The sequence below is a fragment of the Hippocampus zosterae genome, chromosome 20 (assembly GCF_025434085.1).
Source record: "Hippocampus zosterae strain Florida chromosome 20, ASM2543408v3, whole genome shotgun sequence".
Taxonomy (NCBI): domain Eukaryota; kingdom Metazoa; phylum Chordata; class Actinopteri; order Syngnathiformes; family Syngnathidae; genus Hippocampus; species Hippocampus zosterae.
In genome coordinates this window covers 3,851,213-3,871,610 of record NC_067470.1, presented here as the reverse complement: position 1 = coordinate 3,871,610, position 20,398 = coordinate 3,851,213, and the positions used below count along the sequence as shown (strand labels likewise).

At 43.9% G+C, this 20,398-nt stretch overlaps 1 protein-coding gene and 1 long non-coding RNA gene across 2 annotated transcripts in view; one reads left to right on the top strand and one right to left on the bottom strand.

Annotated features, from left to right (window-relative positions):
- Positions 1-2,448: 2,448 nt before the first annotated feature.
- Positions 2,449-8,559, bottom strand: LOC127593026 (uncharacterized). Its single transcript, XR_007960294.1, has 2 exons — positions 8,446-8,559; positions 2,449-8,072 (listed from the first exon to the last, which is right to left on the bottom strand). It is a non-coding gene; the product is annotated as an uncharacterized LOC127593026 (long non-coding RNA).
- The window catches only part of vstm2a (V-set and transmembrane domain containing 2A), a 28,898-nt gene continuing 11,080 nt past the window's right edge, over positions 2,581-20,398 (top strand). The window contains exons 1-2 of the mRNA XM_052054195.1: positions 2,581-2,908; positions 3,736-3,902. Of these exons, the coding sequence (XP_051910155.1) occupies positions 2,830-2,908; positions 3,736-3,902 (246 nt within the window). The 5' untranslated portion in view covers positions 2,581-2,829. The remainder of the gene's footprint in view (positions 2,909-3,735; positions 3,903-20,398) is intronic.

Here is a 20,398-nt window from a genome sequence, read left to right as displayed (position 1 = left end):
CTGAGTCGCTCTCATATTTATCATGAACTGTCTGACTCAGCCGATGGAGGCTGATATAATATATATATATATATATATATATATATATATATATATATATATATATATATATATACACACACAGGGCGGCCCGGTAGGCCAGTGGTTAGCACGTGGGCTTCACAGTGCAGAGGCACCGGGTTCGAATCCAGCTCCGGCCTCCCTGTGTGGAGTTTGCATGTTCTCCCCGGGCCTGCGTGGGTTTTCTCCGGGTGCTCCGGTTTCCTCCCACATTCCAAAAACATGCATGGCAGGCTGATTGGACGCTCTAAATTGTCCCTAGGTGTGAATGTGAGCGTGGATGGTTGTTCGTCTCTGTGTGCCTTGCGATTGGCTGGCAACTGATTCAGGGTGTCCCCCGCCTAGTGCCCTAAAATGGCTGCGATAGGCTCCAGCACCCCTGCGACCCCGGTGAGGATTAAGCGGTTTGGAAAATGGATGGATGGATGGATACACACACACACACACACACACACACACACACACACACACACACACACACTATGCATGTTATGTAGCAATCAGAACCTAGCTCCTCTGTTGTGAAAAGTGCGTCATTCAAGGTGTCTACTAATGAGTCGGCTTGGTTCAAAAGTAAGTACATTTGGCATGATAGCAAAGAAAGGCAACGCGGGGGCGCGTTTATTTATGTAGCACATTTCACACGCAAGACAACTCAAAGTGCTTCACACAAGGCTCCAGCGACCAGCATTTACAACACAATTGTTAATGACATTCAGAAGCAAAGCAGGAGTGTGTGTGTGTGGGGGGGGCGGGGAGGGGGGGGGGTACTGAAGAGAACACACACTGGCAACATTTAAACACGTTTGCGGGAAAGTTTTAAATCATTGGTATAGAAGGTAAAGAAATAAGAAAAGTTGGCTAAAACAACGAAAAAGGGAAAAATGATTTCAAACTGTGTTTCGATCCGTTTTGCTTAACTTGTCAACATGAGATGGCAAAAAAAAACATCATGTCTCCACACCTGAGTGTCATCTGCTGATCTGAGGGATTGGGAGAGTGGAATGCAGCCCTTGGGGTGAAGTCGGGTTGGAGAAGGCTTTGGAGATGATAAAGAGGAGTTTGTGGCGGATACTCTCGAGTGGTGAGAGCTCATGGGGGGTTTTTCTTTAGGGCAGGTTTTATTTGGTCATGGGTACATATAAGTACAGGGCAGACTGCAAGCTGTTGAGCTCCACATATATTTTATTTGATTACATTTTTTGGAGGGGTTTTGGATGAAGAGCCGTTGAAAAAAAAGCGATCACAGGTAGGCGGCGGGTGGTCGGCGATGAATGCATTACTGAGGGTTTCAGCAAGAGGAAAGGGGGGGGGGGCCTTATCGCGGTCGATGCCAACACAAAAAAACACTCACCACATTATGTTTCTAATATCTTGAGTGACAACATCAGTTGTTTATGTAATAATCCACCCATAATCCCATTTACATGTTACAGGAGGCGTATCATCACCGTCCGGCGAGAAGCGAATATCAAGCTGAAGACATGCGTGATACTGTACAACGACTCCTCTCATGTTTTTGCACGTATTGCTGAAGAGATTAGCCGGTCGCTGTCGCTTTTTATTCTCTCGGCTCTTTGGGTTCACTACAGCTCGGTAGGGGACCTTCTCGGGCTTTTCTTCGCGTCCTCTTATTTGACTGAATCTCTTCCAGAAGAGCTCAGCGCTACCTGGCATGCTGTGTCGCAACACGGCACGCGCCTCTGAGCGCCGTCTATCTTGAATTACTGCAAAAAGTGTTGAAAAAGCGAATGCCTCAATTTCTTCAATACAGGGTGTTGTGAAGATGAACCTGAATACTGCAATGGTTGGTTGCATACATTTGAAAAAATGTTGGCCTAGTTCTGAATTGTCCTAACCTCAGGGACCTATTCCTACCGGTATGTACCTCCAAAAGAACAACACGAATATGGCTTTCAAGACAGAGAAAAGGTGATTTAACCGGATGAATGCACCCAGATTGTACTCTGAATACATTTCCACAAATCCAAGGAGTGGCACGAGGAGTGCATAATGCAAAAGGACTGCATGTTCTCAGTCTTCCCATGAGACTAATAATATTCCAGCGGAATCCTTTCTATACTAATGACTTATGACTTGCTGCAATTGCCCTGACGCCGCCCCACCCTCCCCCCTTCCCGCCCCCTTCCCTACCTCTCCTATTTTATGCTACACTTTCCTGGGCTGAAGTACCCAGCAATTTTAGCCACGCCCACTTTACATTTAAAAAAAATACTTAAAAGCAGCTAGATTCAATTTGGAACAAGTGAGATGCGGCGGTCAGTGTTTATTTTTTTTTCTGAATAAATACATTTCCTGGTATGTGGCAATCAAGATAGGAGATGTTTAAATTGAATAGCGAGAGGATGGAGCGTTGAGGAAACGCTCGGTTTAAAAAAAAAAAAAAAAAAAAAAAGTGCGAACGCCACACTGTGAATTACCAGCAGACTAACTGACGTCTCTCCGCTGTTGCACAGCAAGTCCCGCAGCTCGCCGCTTGCTTATTTTGCACACTGGGAGTCGAGCCGAGCAGTCGACAGACGCCGCAGCAACACACACGGAAAAGAAAGAAGGACGGCGAGAAGTTGAGCAACGGCGGCCGCTAGTTTGCGGCATGTTCAACCTGCGGCAGCCTCCGTTTCAAAACACCGACCCAGCAACTGTTTGATTGCCCCCCCCGCTCCCTTGCCCACCCCCCCTCGCTGGCTTTATTCCCTCCGCCTTTTCTTGCCCTCTACAGCTCATGTAAAGAAAGCTCTCGGCAGCGCAATGATGTGGACCTCTCATGATACCGCTGGATTTATTTTCTTGGCTGGGTTTTGTGTGCATTTCGGATTCTCCTTTGAAGGTAAGACTTTTAAAGGCTGCGAAGGGCTGAGAAACTGTTGAAGAAAAAAAAGTGCGCAGTGGGGGGTTTTTTTGCGTTTCTTTGGAGGAAACCGGGAAATCTTAGTAGCGAGATGTGTTATAAAAACGTCCCGGCAACGTCGTCAACCGCCCCCCCCCCTCCAACAAAAAAATGCAACTGGTGACTGCTTGATATGTATTCACGCGTCGAGCCCAAAATCTCTTTTTTTTTTTAGTCAGAAGGAACATTTTCAATCTGCCTCATGCAAAATGTTCGTCGCCACGTATTGTCACTGTCCGAGGTGCTGAAAAGCACCTGCCCTTCACACTGCATTGGATTCCACTTTCTCACTGCTTCTTGACGGCATTAAGTACAACGACCTTTTAGACGCCCCGGCAAAAAAAAAAACACACACACACACACAAAACAAAAAACAAATATCGCCCCCCCCCCCCCCCCCCGCCAGATATACTGTTTTTCTTTATTCAAAATTTCTTTCGGGCTCCCTCCAAAAGTCACGTCTGTCTCTTGCTCTCTATCAATACGTGCAATGACGTGCAAAAATAGTGAACGGCTTGTAATTTACGATGTGGCGTTATTGAGCAATTGAGCTGTTTTGATGTGAAGACGGGAGGGGCAGAGACCTAAAAAAATAAAAAAAATAAAATAAAACTGTCTCGGGAGTTAATTCCTGCTTGTTTTTATGCATGCAGACATCACCAACTTACCTCGACAACGCTTTCTCTCATTCCCCTGGTCTCCATCTTCCCCTGACTCATTATCTCCGCAACTCCCGCCCCCACGCATCTCCCTACCATCTTCTGCAGGTCGCTTCACTGATCTACCCTCTAACATGACGGTTAAAGAGGGACAAAACATAGAGATGGCGTGCGCGTTCCAGAGCGGAACCACGTCAGTTTATTTGGAGATCCAGTGGTGGTTCGTGAAAGCGCCGGAACCCACTGAGGCCGCCGACGATGTGGATACCGAAGAGGTAAAAAAAAAAAAAAAAAAAAAGCAGAATCACATATCGATCCATATCCTCACATTGCTATTCAACAGTATTAATATTGAAGATTAAGATTTTGCTTTTGTCAAACCATCCAAGGAAAATAGAAGGAACTCGTATTTCACGACTAATCTGGGGATTAAAAAAAACAAAAAAACAAAACCATTTTGCTCAGTTGGAATATTAATGACATGATAATGCCTTCATTACATCTCGGCTGGGTGAATGTAATGCACTTCATTTGGGAGTCAGATAGTACTCCCACAAGTGTCTCCAGTTGGTCCAAAATGCTGCTGCTCGCCTCCTAACTGGAGCTCCGAAGAGGGAGCACATTGCCCTAATCCTGGTTTACTACCTTCACTGGCTTCCAGAACATGTTAGGCTTCATTTTAAGATGCAACTGGGGTTTTCTGGCGTCTGCAATTTGTGTGTTGGTGTCATTAATTTACTGTTTTCACTTTCTTTTGTTGTTGTATTGTTATTTTATGTCATATGTAAACTGCTTTGTTGCAGCTGCAGAGAAACGCTATTTGAATAAAGCGCTATTGTCGAGCGAGCCGAGCAATTCATGCAAATGCCTCCTGTGTCCAAAAAGCACATTCTGACGCTTGCCTCATGAAATAGTGCCTTCCAAAAAAACAAAAAAACAAAAATCATCTCAGCGTCTCATGTTTTGCTGCTGCTCACGACAGCTTGATGTTGAGCCAATGAGCTACCGCTTAGCGGATGAGAGTGTTTCAAATATGTTTACCGCATTCAAGATGGACGGCAACGGCGGCTTGCGTATTGTGTGGCAGGTAGCGGCATGTGAGAAGATTGACAAAAAGGTTGGCGTCAGGTTGTGACAAGCATCAGGCTGAGCTCTTTCAATCACCGCAACGAGAAGCGGCGATATACAGCGCGCGTTCACGCGTGCGCGTGCGACACTGTTGTGGAAATCCATGAGGCTTTAATTATTGTTCTATTGTTGCGCGGCTTTTATAACATCATTGGCCAGGCTTTGATGTGGATTTGATCCCATATGACTCCTGGGTGTTGGGCTTCAGAGGCCTACTGATGCAGACATTACACTCGAACCCGGCGTTTATTACTTGGAAGGCTGTTTTGTCCAGTAGGGGAAGGGCGAGAGCGGAATTTGTCAAAACGATGACGGCATAAGCTCACGGCAAATGAATGCCAAGTGATGTGCCTGACATTTGGAGCAAACTGGCAGCAATTAGGCAATCAAAGAAATATTGGCTGAGAGCGGGAACGTGTGGGTTGGGTGCTTTTACTTCCAACATCCAAGGACATATATTTTTGTGAGCGAGTCAACACATATTGCTGAGAATTCGCTCATGGGTTTGGAAGAACTGACTAAAGATTGTTGTTGGATTTTATTTTTTATTTTTTGTACACAGCGTTGCTATCGGACCTCTTTGAGGATGCACACCGAGTGCATATTTAACAATTCGGTTGAGATTCACAAATCCCAAATGATATAGTAGATGGTTGAAAGTAAACTATTTATCAGCAGCACGGCAATCACTGCACTTGCATGAGTTCAAAAGGGCACAATCCGCAGTGATAACCTCGCGGCAAGTCTTGTGGGAGTGCACTTCAAAAATGGCGGGGAGGTCCGGTGTTGTGCCGGCGGCGTGCTGCGTTGCTCTATTTTGCCACCATATTGGCACGCTTTTCAAGTGCCCCACCCCCCACCCTCCCCCAATATATATCTTTGTTACATAATGACTGTTGCTCCACGTCAGTCTGCCAAGTGATACAAGGCGGGATGGATCTATGCCCTGATGATTAAACCCAATTGTCAGCCAACCGTGCGGGTGCAGCTTTGAAAATTGAAATGTGTTTGCGGCCCTCTACCGAGCTTAGAAAACACACGAGTCATGCGGAGCCCTGGGCGACTGTGATGTCATTTTTAGTCGACAACAAGTGACAAAATGGCCGCTCCCCCCCCTGAGATGGATAAAAACAGGTGAATTTTGCTGCCCAAGTCATATTAGTCCACATGTTTGGACACATGGAGTGGAATAGAATATATTATTGGAAATACAATTTTTGAATTAAGTGGTGAATAACATTTCCTTCACTGTATTGACAATACTTTGGTGTCAATACTGTGTCAGAAAAAAGAAAATAAAGGTATGCTATGGACAAAACAAAGTCGCACATACAGCCAAGCTAGTAACTAATAGTTGTTGTTTTTTTTCCGTGACACGATGTGTGCACCATTAAATTGTAAAAGAGCCCGTGAAGGTCGAGTTCAAGTCACGTTGAACGTGTCAAATACCGAAATTGACTTTTGCAGACTGATGACGACGATCAATATTCACGACGAGCGCTACATACTAAAGTACTTGCACGATCCAACATTACCACGGTACATGTATAATTCAGTCAATGTCACAATGCCTGCGATGCCCCGCAGCATCCGATATGCAGCTTCTGTTCATTCAACATCAAGTACAATGTAGCCTAAAGCTGTGACATCAAATGTAAATAAGCGTTGTTCTAGAAGAGCCGCACTATATAGTCAAGTGTTCCAAAGGCCAAAAAAAAAAAAACACTAGTCTGGAGACTTTTGACTTGGCACCGGGTTTATTTCTGTCACTTAACTCAACCTTACCGAATGTACAGTATAAGGGCCTGTGTGGAGCCGATAACACATCAGAAGAGCAGTTTCTAACCTAAGGGGGCTGTGGCAGAGAAGGGGGCAGCTGATAAATGTTTTTTTTTTAATCCTTGAAAAATCCTCACTAAATATGAACAAATTGTTCTCGGTTGCACACAGGGCTTACTTCTGGAACCGCAACTCAAGTGACTCATTTACTTGAGAGATGCCCAAAAACAAACAGTCGTGGCAGAACGTTTTGTCAGAGCAATTTGAATGGATGGCATACTCCATGTACATGCGTTGCATCTTCTCCAAAGCAGAAAGGCTTCTTAACTCTGAAATCGTTTGGCACACGTAAAAGTGCCGACCCCCCCCCCACCCCCGAAAAAAAGGACAATTCATGTGGACGGCATTGTTACAACTCATCTTTTCACAACCACTTTTTTTCTTTTTTTTTTTGCATTTAAAATGAGACGCTGCCAGTACAGCATCACTCACATGCTGGAAAAAAGCATCAGCCCCCACCCTCGTCCGCCTCCCTCCCTCCCCCGAAAAGAAAAAGTAGTCACGCTGCTGAAAGGATTTGCAACAACTATGATGATGTTGATTCAAGTCAGAGCAAAAGAAACGGAGGAAAGGGGAAGATGAGAAGCGGTAAACCAAATATGAGCGAGGCGCTTGCTGCTATTGAAAAAAAAAAACACAAATTGCCGCTTCGTTACTGAGGGTATGGCAGCCGCAGCTCTGATTCAATCCGGCACTAAATCAAGGTGTTCTATAAGCCCCCCTATTTTTCCCCACCTTCGCCAAAATGGCAACTTTATTGATAGAAAGGCTGAAATATATTACCCATTCAAAACAAAACACAGTCTTGCGCGTTGCTGCGGCTCCCTCGATGAAAACGTCTCTACAAAGCGACTGTTTAATGGAGGATGCATACGAGAATACCCTTGATGATAGTAAAGTGGGTGGATGAGGCACGTCAGGAGTCATTTCATTTTAATCAATATAAACACTGGCTTGTATGTGAACAACAAATTTATTCACTGGGTTCTCGCTGCTGTTTGTTTATCACATATTAAATAATTGAAGGGCACTACTTCATACATATTGTACTATGTAAAGTGGTTTTTTCCCTCCAATATTAATAATAGGAGTAGGAAGCCACTTATGGAGTAGTAGTACATGCTGAACTGAACTGTAAGTAGGAGAGAAAACAGATCGATGCACTACTAGTAGGATTCCGCTGAAAGGATAGGAATCCTGAGCCCTGTTGAAAAATAGCAAAAATATGCGGGTAATTGACACCCATAAGGTTTGGAATTGTTACACTTGGACTAGTTTCAAATGACGACGTGCTAAATTTTTTGCGGGTTAACCGTTTGTGAAAATACCCACGTGCCACTTAGCATTGGGTGCTAATTCGAACCTTCGCCTAAAGGGGAACTCTGAAGAATATCGCGCTCATGGAATTAAAATGAACGGAATCATCCATGTAATTATGTAAGGCGGACACCATGTTGGGCGAAATCGCAATCTAAGACCTATTCATTCATTCATCTTCCATACCGCTTGATCCTCACGAGGTTCGCGGGGGGTGCTGGAGCCCATCCCAGCCGTCTTCAGGCAGTAGGCGGGGGACAACCTGAATCGGTTGCCAGCCAATCGCAGGGCACACAGAGACGAACAACCATCCGCGCTCACACTCACACCTAGGGACAATTTAGAGTTCAATCAGCCTGGCAGCCTTTGTGGAATGTGGGAAGGAAACCGGAGCACCCGGGGAAAACCCATGCAGGCCCGGGGAGAACATGCAAACTCCACACAGGAGGCCGGAGCTGGAATCGAACCCGGTACCTCTGCACTGTGAAGCAGACGTGCTAACCACTGGACTACCGGGCCGCCCTAATCTAAGACCTAGTGTAAGTGTAATAAAGACATTTCTGCCATCTAGCAGTGAGTGATAATATTACAACTTAAAACTACATTCGACCCCTGGAACTCAGCACCAATGGATTTGTATATTGGAAGGGGTGTTTTCTTTTTTTAATTTATGTAATGTTTGACAAAACAAGTCAACACAAACATTGGGGTTTGAAGATTGAAAACATTACTTTTCAGAATGGCACTAATTCTCATGAATACAAAAGTTTTCTTTCCCGACCTCAGAGGCTTCGATTCTGCTAGTGTGGATTCTGATGATGTCAAAGTTGATCACACATTTTTTTTTCCTTTTTTTCGCCCCAGCTAATCCGGCCTCTGCTGTTTGCCGTGAAGTCAATACACTAAGTAAATCTTTACAATCCCTTTCCACAGCTAATTCTATTTGATTTAGGATTATGCTTGGATATAAGGAACAAAAACAAGAAAAGCCGAGTCAGATATGTGAAGGGAGAGCTTTTGCTCCTTTCAGAGAGGACTTGTAAAAGCTTACAATCAATGGATTGCTTCATCAAATATCGGCAGGAGCCTAAAATAGGAAACAATGACGCTCGTAGGTCATGAATACCGTTATGTAACGTAGCAGCTCGACAATATGCTGTATGATATGGAGCTATCAAAATATTCCTGTTGAAAAAAAAAATGAGGGAACGAGCTGATATTGTTTGAAAACCTTCCTGTTTTTCTCTCCGTGCATCTGCATGTCTCTAACCTGCCGTATCATAAAACATCATTTTCTAAAGACTAGTGCTGCACAGGACGAGATAACATAGCCCAACGCGCTACAGAAATTGGCTCGTGCGCATTTGTACAATTGAATTTCGAACAAATTCATTTTACATTTAATACCTCCCAACACTGCCTGAAGTGCATTGCAGCTGGAGGTACCCGATGGGGGCTACGTTCAACCGCATTTCCATTTCAGGGAGATATTTCAAAAAAAGAGAAGAAAATAGCAGAGAGGACATCATGCAAGACTGCCCTGCAGCTAAATACGGGATAAGCTGACTCCCGTGGTTCGAATATAAATGCACTCTAATTGACTATTACCAAACAGATGCACCGGCCCTCTTTGACCAAAGGAAAAAAAAAAGAAGACAAGAAAATGCAACCTAATCATAGCACGCCATCTATTTTGCATGGGGTGGGTGCAACAATAAGGTAATAATTGAATCCGTGAAACGCCGTGCTCTTTTGGACCTTAGCGTGCGTCTGGCGCCGTGATTGCTGCCCAAGTGCAGCCTCCTCCAGCGCGTGAGCTGACATCACGCCACCCGGAGTCGTCATGTACAATGCATCATTCTAGTAACTATTGCCATCAGACTCGTAGCCCACACAGGTCGGTAATGATTGTAATGCTTTCCAAATGCTTTGCGGTGAACATGAGCTCGCTGTGGGATGCTGCTTGCGTTTTGGTGGACCCACACACACACACACATTCACACACTGACAGATGCTTCCTGTTCTCATTTCACTCTTGAACTGCTTGAAGCTCCCTGTCAGGCTCAGGTACAGTCAGCGGTCACAAAAGCTTTTGTTCTTTTACAATCAATGGCAGCGACTCTTTTCGCATTGTGATGCAAATTCGCCCCGGCGTGTGTTGGAATTCCCCGGGGTGGGCAATTGCGCTTAATTCTTTATTTGATTTTCAGTTCTTTGTAACATTGTATTGATGCAAGATTATGTCAAGTGTAATTTGAAAGCCAACGTGGGCTCACCTATTCAGCTATTTCGAATATTGCCACCATTTTGTTACCATTGCAACTATGTTGAAGTCAGGGGAGGAGCTTCACTTTGTTCGCTTCATTACAATGCCACTTTCAAAATAAACCTCATTAATCAAATGCTCGTTTGTGTCCGGAAGCCCTTCAGATTGAATCATTACAGACTCAATTCAAATACTAGTTTCACTCTGGGACATTTTAAAACAGGAAGCAAAAATTATCAGTCAACACTTTGCCTTTTGGATATATATATATATTTTAATGACTCTTCTGACCATATCGGCGAAGAGCTCGAGCATCCTCCCTCGTCCACTTCTGGAATCTCATTCTCTCAGATGAGCTAGCTCTGCGCTCTGACGTTTTCAACTTTTCCCCAGAACCCAAGGGGCCCTATCAGCATTTCTGGAAGCGAGCTATAAGGTCCGAGCGAGCTTCAAAAGTTTCATTAAGAAGAACAATCGAGGCCTTCATTTAAAATAATCAAATGTAAGCCGCTTTTGTAAGGTTCCACTGACAAGCTGCGTTATTATCACGGTCCAGAGGGATTCCCACATCCTTGCTTCGACATGTCCATGATTAACATCCGCTCAGTCATGCGTTTGGAATGTTATCTTTGCTCATCACATGTGAATTCTCGGCGATGGAGACTAAATCAGATGGTGCGCAGTTTTGACGGCTGACTTTCTTCCCTCGCTTGATTCCCTCCGTGCGGATCGCTGCGGCTCCTATCAAATAATAGCAATTTAGCGTCGAGCGCGAGTGGGTGGCAGCGGCGCCGTTGCATCCGCAGCGCACTGCAGCACTCGCGGTGAAGTCACAGTGATTGTCTTGGTTCAGCGTGATTGGCTCCACGCCCGAGACACAGTGTGTCACAGTTTGACCCGGTGGGATCAAAGCTCTATTAGCGGCATCATGTCACATCAAGCATCACTTTTTGATGAGCTCCGAGTGAAACCGGGTGAGGGACAACATTGCTCGGACATCTTTGGCACAGAATTAATGACCTTTGGAATGCACGATGATGATTTTCATCTGTTGCCGTCCATCAACAAATAAACACGCTCGCACGGGTTTCGCCGAACCTTTTTCGATCTGGATCTTACTCTCCCTTGCGCGTGCCTACAAAAGTCCGATTTTAAAACGGCATCCTTGGCTGACCAGCGACTGCTTGACCCGCGTTGATTGTATTTGTCTGCATTTGGACGAATAAGATGGTGGAGTGCAGGGATGAGCAGATGGGGGGGGGGGCAACATATGGGGTTGTGACGCAATAGCGGTCCTTGGAGCCTCTAGGGAAATAAGTGCAAGAGTCATACGTGCGTGCAAAATAATTCTCATTACTCTCATTTACTTTCCCACGTGAATCAAAATCGCTCTTTTGATTGGCCGAACAATGACATAAAGACAGTCAACGCTCGAAGCGGGGACTTGCTTCCTTCATTCAAGCAAGCTTTCCAGCACGTCTTGTTGGTGATTAGATAACGGCGGGGGGCACAACGCTACTTGTTACGCTACAGTCACCGCTTGAGTCTGAGTGTTGGACATTCGCGCCAAGCCATCCAGAGTGACCGGCAGCTTCTTCACTTCCAATAGAGCCGCTCCCGTCGGTTGAATTTTGCGATAGAACAGAAAGCTGCCAACACCAAACAGCAGCATACCTGTGATCAAAAGGACAATAATTTAGATGTTTTCCACATTTTCCACGGACAGTATTGCCAGGCACACCGGTCTCCACTTTCTCCATGGATCCAGGGCGTATCCGGCAGCAAGTGTCCCCGGAGGGCAAGCAGGCTCCCCACTGCCCGCTCTTTTCGTTGAAAAATTTTTGTCGATTACATCGAGAGACCAGCCAACTAATTCCATGGTTAGTTCTTCGGATGAAAAATACGGTAGGAGGCTAGGAAAAAAGTTAGACAAAGACAGCACAAGGACTAAGGGGCGAGCACGGAAAGGGTGGGGTGAGGGCAGGAATGCAAAAAGTGTCCGTCTTCGTCGAGAGCCAAGCAGAAAGGAGACGGAAAATTATCAGTTTAACCTTAAATTCCTCCGGAGACGAGCGAATGCCTTTGAGTGAGACGTCAATTGCTCATTACGAGCTGGCTGGCCTGCTTCATGGCAACTGCGACCGTCACCGTTCCAATGGCCGCGCTACGTTGCAGATGCAATGAAATATGTACTCCGCCTGCCGTCTCTTACTGAATGGCTTGGTGCGACAACCGCAAGGGCACGCGACGTTAAATCTCCTTCAGCCATGTGGAATTTAGCCGGATTAAGCCCCCTGTTAGACCATTAACTGTTGCTCATGTACCCCGCGTCGAGCGCCTCAGTAGTTTCTTTGCGCGCTCTACCGTAAAATTATATCACGTTCCAAATGGTCTCTCCGAATGTAATCACAGCAAGTGAAATGGCTGACTTTTTCCAAATAACCGGGCGCATATTTTCATTTCTTATTTTTTTTTTTTAGCCTTGGGTTTGTAATGGAAAAAAAATGTAATGTGTTAATTGCCAAAGTGGAGCGACAGAATTTCACATCACTGAAGCGGTGGCAAAGCCTTATTACAATCTGGGGTTCATTCTGGGTGCAGGCCTTGAATCGAAAGGTCCCAAGTTGTCTGAGTTAAAAAACGAGACGGTTCTTACTTTGACATCGGGCAACGATGTCAAAGATAAGGGACAGAGCGTTATAAACAACCGCCAACGTTTCAACTTAGTGTCCAACTTAGTGTAATGAATCCAATTCTGACATATATGTTGAAGCAAAATCAAAACAAAACATTGATTTATTGTCGAGTTCTGAAAATGGGGTATAGATGACGTAGACGCCTCTTAAATGACATGAGCTTCCATTTTGTCTTCTTTTCATCCTAGGGGTGAACATATTCACTGACGGGACATATTTTCCAAGTCTGTGTTCAATCCTCTTGTACATGACAGAGGTTAAAGCATCTTCACACGTCAGGGGGTCAGAAAGTGAGTGTGGTCCAACTAAAAGCAGATGTGACGCAAGAGAACACCATCTTGGAGATATCATTCTCTCTCTGCCGCCAGTGCCTCGTCCTGACGCCGCTGCGAGACCGTCAACTGGAGGAAAGTTCATCCGATTCAGTGCCACGACACAACTTGTCAAATTCACGGGAACGCTTTTTCACGCTGGTGTAGGAACCCCTAGAAAGGCTTTTGATTTGACAAGAGTCCTCCCCATCCACTGGGATGGCGACCTTTCAGCAGCAAAGTCAGTTGCGCTGCCGCGCTCGCTTGATTAATGGGCGCCCGGACAGAAACGGAGTCATTGTACATTTGTTTTCATTCTTCTAATTAGTTTTGTACTCGTAGTATTCATGTCATCGTAATACTAAACGCGTCCTCTTGTTCAGGACTTCGGCTGACAATAAACCTTTTCGAAGCAGGGGCTCACAAAGCGGATTAGAATTGTCTGCAGGGTCCTCATTATGAATGGGTGATCTGAAATGATGCATTAACATTTAAAACAGACAGACACCGGAGACAAATACTTGATGAATGTATTTAATCATTCGACTACATGGAAAGAATTTGAAAGAGACCACCCGCTATTCGCGGGGGATTGTGGATGAGCGCTGCCAAGTCATTGACACCGCCCCCCCACCCATCCCAAAAAAGGTTTGCTGTACTGTAATTGCCTCAAGATCCCAGAAGATGGGAGCAAAGGACTAGATTTGACAAAATGACCCTCCGCAATTTACTTCGAGTGTGGAACCAAGATTCTAGCAGATGACATGAAAGCCATATTATATATTATGCAATTGTATACATTCATCTTCAAGTACACCATGTTGAAGTGAAATGAGGGGCTCCATTTTGGATTGAAATGCCGCGACTTCTTAGTGCCAGGAAACTATGTGGGAGTGAGTCAAGGAGTTTCATATAGAAGGAAAAAAAAAATTAGGGCTTTGCCGCCGTCTCGTCTCATCCGTTGGCAATTCTAAACATTTCCGATTTTTAATCCGGGAATGGAACATTGCGCCACTCTACACAGAATGCTTGAGCACTTATCACCTTAAAAAAATAATAAATGACACACAAGCGCAACTACAACACCACCACAAATAAACTAAGATGAAAATAAACAACAACACTTTGTGCCCGGCGTGACCGCTTTACCGAAATGTCGATACCTAATTGGACCGCATGCACAAGAACAGCAAGAAAATGGCAATCGAGTATATGTTGGAAGACGAGACGGCTTGACACCATGAGGTGGGACAAGGGATTTTTTTTTCGATCGCAAATGGCCGCTGGCCCCTGCCCCAATCAAGTGAAGAGGGTGATTTGTCGAGACCATAATGCTTTGCCTGAAGAGGCCACAGCCAATGGAGAGGACTTTTATGGGCAATCATGATTAATTTCTCAAATGATTTGCAGTCGTCGGATTCATCTTAACCGAGAATTAAATCGCCCTTGTCTAAGATGAAACTGGAATTGTATTTGGTGGTGGGGTTGGGAGGGTTAGTGCACAAAACAATCCTTTAACCTTCCATCCATTGAAATGCTTTATTTGATTGAAGTAAAATGTACAATGCTGAATCCAATTAAAAAAAAAAAAAGAGCACTGTAATAGATAAGTGAGGAAGTTAACTCTGATAGGTATGTTGAGCTATTCAACAAACAAATCCATCCAAATGTCGTGTTTCATAAATATCCTTCCAAATTGTAATAAATGACATCCAGTGTCATACCAGTTACTGCTATGTGACGACTTTTTTGGTTCATCGGAGGACGAGATGAGTCGGATCACATAAAAAAAAAAAAAAAAAGTATGATTCGATAAAAGTGCTGTTGATGTGATGACGGGCTGTATTTCGACAGCAAAAGACCGATGCTGACAGGTAGGGAGAGCGAGGAGAGCAAAGGAATTAGCAAGAGGATTGACGAGAGGTGGAAAATCTCTCAGAAGAAAAAAGATCAAATAAAAATCAAACGCAGGTAATGCCTGTGATGCCACAGTGGTGCATTTTGTCTGTTCCCGGATGCTGATTGACATCCGAATGCTTTAGATTTCAAATTATTTCCAATTCAGAACAATCGATGACAGCATCGGATCGCTCCCAAGCCAAACTGTGCCCAGTAACTGATATACAGTGTACGTATGTAGACACGCAGGGGGGGAAAAAAATGGCACCCCACTCGGACTCCTACATCCAGGGATAATAGAGCTGTCACAGTGTTTTGACTCGGGGTATTGATTCCGTCGTTAATTGCTTTTGGGCCCGCTGGCTGGATAGCAGTCCAAGGATATTACACGTAATGTATTGTTGCACTCGAGCAGTCATAACAGTGATCGTACTGGACACGTGTGTCACGAGCGCGCCGTCATTTGTCGGATCAGTCGGGACCGATCCCAAAATATCAGATCGCAGTCAGACCCGTACGGCACCTCTGTCCATTTTCCAATTTGCCAAACGCACACGTCATTTTATCCGTCGCTCGCACTTTTCGTCGGATTTCATCATGGGGGCATTGTCAAAGCGAGATGTCTGAAATATTTAGAGGTCATCAGAAATAAAATGTCCCTGCCGTGGTTATCCTTTTTTCATCATAAAAAAATTCCTTTCCCTTTTATTTCATCACTTTCTCACAGAACCTCTCTGGAATGATAAAAGCTGGCTCTTTTTTTAATATACCGGTACATCTTTACACCTCATGACCATTGCAAAAGGTTTTCTCAAGCTGGATTCCAATTTTGTGCCAGAAGAAAAAAAAAGCACAATTGTATTGAATAGACACTATCGCACTTGAGAATACGAATGTGTTGCATTTTCTGGGAAGTGCGTGATATCACTCACAAACACAAAAACGTTGCCAAAACAATACCCTTGCCTTCATGCTCGAGTGAGGTCACGAGAAGGTTGCTGTCGACTTTCAAGGCCAGGATAGATGCCGGTACAATTATTGGATACTGTGGCTCAAGATGGTTAAAAAAAAAACAGGATCTTTCATGAGGCTTGCTGTGATATCATCTGTGATCTCGACAGCTGTAGCCTCCTGCTGCTGTGGATTCAATGCAAGGAAAGGATCCAAATTCTGACGGGCAGGAAATTGTTCAAAGCCCCCGTATCTCAAAGCAAGTTTGAACTCATTCACGTTGTCCGTTGAAATCATCCTCAACAGTGTGATACACAGTATTGCACTAAAATAATCCCACCCCTTTCATTTTGAAAGTTTTTTTTTTTGCAGAAACTTTTAGAAGACATTATTTTTAAAGCAGTGTAAACCTAGACTCGTCAGATTAGAGCAAAAACTTCCACTGGGTGAAGGCTACTTTATGTCAGGATTGGGTTTGTGTGTGCGAGCGCCAACCTCCATTAGACCAAAAAACATCAGTTCAGGTTAATTGGAGTCTCTTGCTTGCCAGCATGTATGAATATTAATGTGTCAGTCTGTCGTGACTGTTGGTCTGGCCTGAGTCTCTCGCGCTTCTTGCACCGTGACAGTGGGGATATCATCCGGCATCCCACAATATGCACTGATGCATGACAATTTTAGCCATTTTTTTCTGTCAACTCCAAAATAATAGATAATTTTCTAGGCAATAGATGCACAGTGGAACGGCTAAGGTCGAGTACAGTCTGTTCCTGTTTAGCAAATTGAAAGTATCGTTTGGGATTAAATTGCTAAATCGACAACATTTTGATCTGGTATTCGGTGCTGACACACTCACATAACTCAGCTGTTTTTGTAAAGATATTACCAAGGGCGTGCAAAGGGCACCTGAGGGGGGCCTCCTTGCCCCCTCTCGGCACCCAAAATTTTCGGGGGGGGGCAGCACCATTGCTGATCATACACAAAGGGGGCATCCTGATTGATGGGCATAAAACTTTTTCGTCATGGGCAATAATGCATGACTCCTTCTTGTGACTGTCTCCAAGTTCAAGTTTTTTTTTTTAAATTAAGTTTTTCTCCAGCCAGGAGTCACCATTATTATTATATGTCTTCTATTACAGTATATTAATCAATTACACTGTGATAATTCTTGGAGCAGGTTGACGGCATCGTACAGACAACAACAGTAAACCATCTCAACCAGTTTTGGGTCACACTCCCTTGGAAGCATGAAGGTGTCATGCTGCAATTAGAGAGGATACAAAACAATATATTACCTTATGATATCGGTCTCAATCCATTCTGAGTCATATCCTGACATTTGAAAACAAGGTAGTAAAGCAAAATAAAGCCTTAGCCTCGTCTGTCTATGGAGCGCCGTATGAGTCAGCGCTCTCTCTCGTTGAGGTTCTGCTAATCTCCTGGTCAGGGTTCCTCTCAAAAGGTCTTAGGTAAATATGCCGAATGACTTCCTGTCTCCTCCATTTTCCAATAGCCCAACCACGGACGGACATGTCACAGAGAGCTGTTGACACGACGACAGTCTTCCGACCATGACAGCACTGTAACTGGTTGATAAGCTGCATTTGAATTCTGCTCCTTTGTCCTATTTACAGTAACGCATTGAAGAGGCGCGACTCCGCATGTCAAACTTTTTTTTTTTTTTAACCAGAGTTAATGGATTAAGATTTAAGTGGCCCAGGCCAGAATTTTTAAAAAAATATATCACACTGAGCTGAAGCAAACAACTTGACTCCTGTACTATTCATTCTTCTCATCTAAAAATAGACAGCACATTATTGTCTTATGACAGTGGAGTGTTGGGTGGCACTCTCGCGCCCTCTATTAACAAGCCGCCATTGTTTCTAATTGAAATGGGTAAGAATGTCTTCAGCGCTTTCATTTATGATTTCAAATACTTTTTTTTTTTTTCAAGCTGCTGCTCCTTTATTTTACCTGCCCTCGGGTTTCTCTTGAACAGCCTTGCATAATAGATGACAGTCAGATGACTGCAGCGCCGTGTGGCGCTTTGAAATGCCTCTCCTGAAATTTACGTCACCGGGCCTTCACAATGTTTTTTCTTTCGGAATGAACTGATGCTGACCATGCCTGACGCATTATATAACATATGAGCTCTTCTCGTCACGGCCACGTAGTTTTTCGGCCACTTGATGCCACAAAATGGTGCCAAAGTGATATTTTTATGTTGGACATGGTTTTGGCCCAAAAAGAGCGAAACTTTTTCAGGTAATAACCACGGACATGCTCTTTGCAAATTTTAAAGTACATTTGCAAATGCCGAACCACAAATATCTAGCAATCAATGTACGCTATTATATCATGCCTACTCAAAAACAAGTCCCCTTAGTTTACCTTCTCCCCCAAACTGAAGATTAATAGTGCATCTGATATCTTCCACTGACTGAATAATTGGCAACTGCCGCCCGGTTTAAATGATGAGCTACAATGACTTCCTTTCAATAAAAAAACTAAAGGGAGATCCCATTAATACCCTTTTTATCTCTTCTCCTCTGCTTCGAACTTAGACATATTTACTGATGTTTTAGCCTTGCCTGCCGCAGACGTAAATAGTCAGAAGCTGCATTGGCTTTTGGCTTGTGAAACAATAAAGCTGCCAACAGAAGTGCCTTGTAAAAAAAATAAAAATAAAAAAAGATCCAAAACAACAGAGGCGCTGTCTTTTTAAGGCAAGGTGTGGATTGGTTTCACTACAGTTGAGAGAAACCTGTTACATAAATTCTGATGTACAGGCACATCTCCATGAATCACGCTCACATTCACAACTAGTGGATGAACAATTTTCATCCATTATCTAATCCGTTTATCCTCACGAGGGTCGCGGGGTGTGCTGAAACTTATCCCAGCTGTCTTTGGGTAGTCGGTGGGGTACACCCTGAACTGGTTGCACACACATTCACGTTCATACTTACACCTAGGGACAATTTAAAGTGTTCTATAAAGCAATGTAACCATTTCTGTTCTTTCTTTGGGCGCAAACAGTTTCAAAGCTAGATATTTGGACTTGGGTGATTGTATTGTTAAAAAAAAAAAAAAGACACCGTGTATCGTCTTTCTCTCAAATCAAGGCCGTTTACGTTTCACGCTGCATGGCTGCATTTAATTAATGTGAGAATATGGCCATCTCATTTGGCAAGTAGGTAATGAACCCGTTCAGCAAAAAGCACCTCAGTTACAGTAAATACAAACTACAATCTTTGTGTGGTTTAATTAGTGTCATTATTTGAATGATAATTTATTGGGTACTGAGGGGACTGATGCATCTGCTTGCGGTGGCAACTCGCACTTGCACACAGTACAGTTTTCCATCCATGTGCTGAACTGCTAAACGGGACCACACCTTTGGCTGAAGGTGCAAATCATGATGTGAAAGACGATCAATTTCTGGTGATGCCACTCCTGAAATGTTCTGAGTTGTGCTAATAAGCCTTAACTGGGAAACATTATTTGATCTTAACTTCCTTACTTGTCCGGGGAACATTCCCTCATTGGCGTAAAAAAAAAAACAGTAACAGTGTGCTTTCATGTATTTACACGTACAATTGAAGGCTTTACATGTAATTAACATGTCCCCTGTCATAAAGCAATGGGCTGTGAAGGGGGGATTAGCGTTTGCATGTGAAAGGAACTCCTGTCAACTGTGGGCTGTAATTAGGGTGAACAACTCAGCTTCGACCCAAAAACATCTTCAAGCAGGAGTCAGCGAGCACTGTAATGAGGCATTGCATTACAATCCACCTCGACTGTGATCAAATATTCTCTGTGACATTACACTTTATCCGTCAACTCATTGATAAGAAAAGGGTGTGTTTTTTTTTTCTCAAAAAAAATAAGCAAAGCAGCTGTGATCTAGACAGTTGGAACGTTGGATTTGTACTGGCACTCACGTACTTCTGTTGTTAAAAACCCGTATCGTGGTTGGAATCTGAAATAGGAAAACTTGATTAGGGCACGGTGACTTTCCAAACACCCTATAAATGGTGATTAAAACTTGTATTGACTGAACAGTGATTCAAGTACATCAATTGCCATCAACGTGCAAGCAGTCCAAAAAAAACCCCATTAATTTAATGACAGGTCAGGATGGATAATTGCATCACACTCTTATTTTTGATGAACTCGCACGCAAATATAAAATTAAATTGAACGCTCAAGTCATGTTTCAAAAACTAATTCCGTCTAAAAGACATTACCATACTTCAGTGCCAAGAGGGGATTGGTAGGAGAAATCTTTGAGTAGAAGTTTTTATTGCAGATGAATATTCTTTCTATGAATCGATGTTGCACGATATTGATCCTTAACGCGT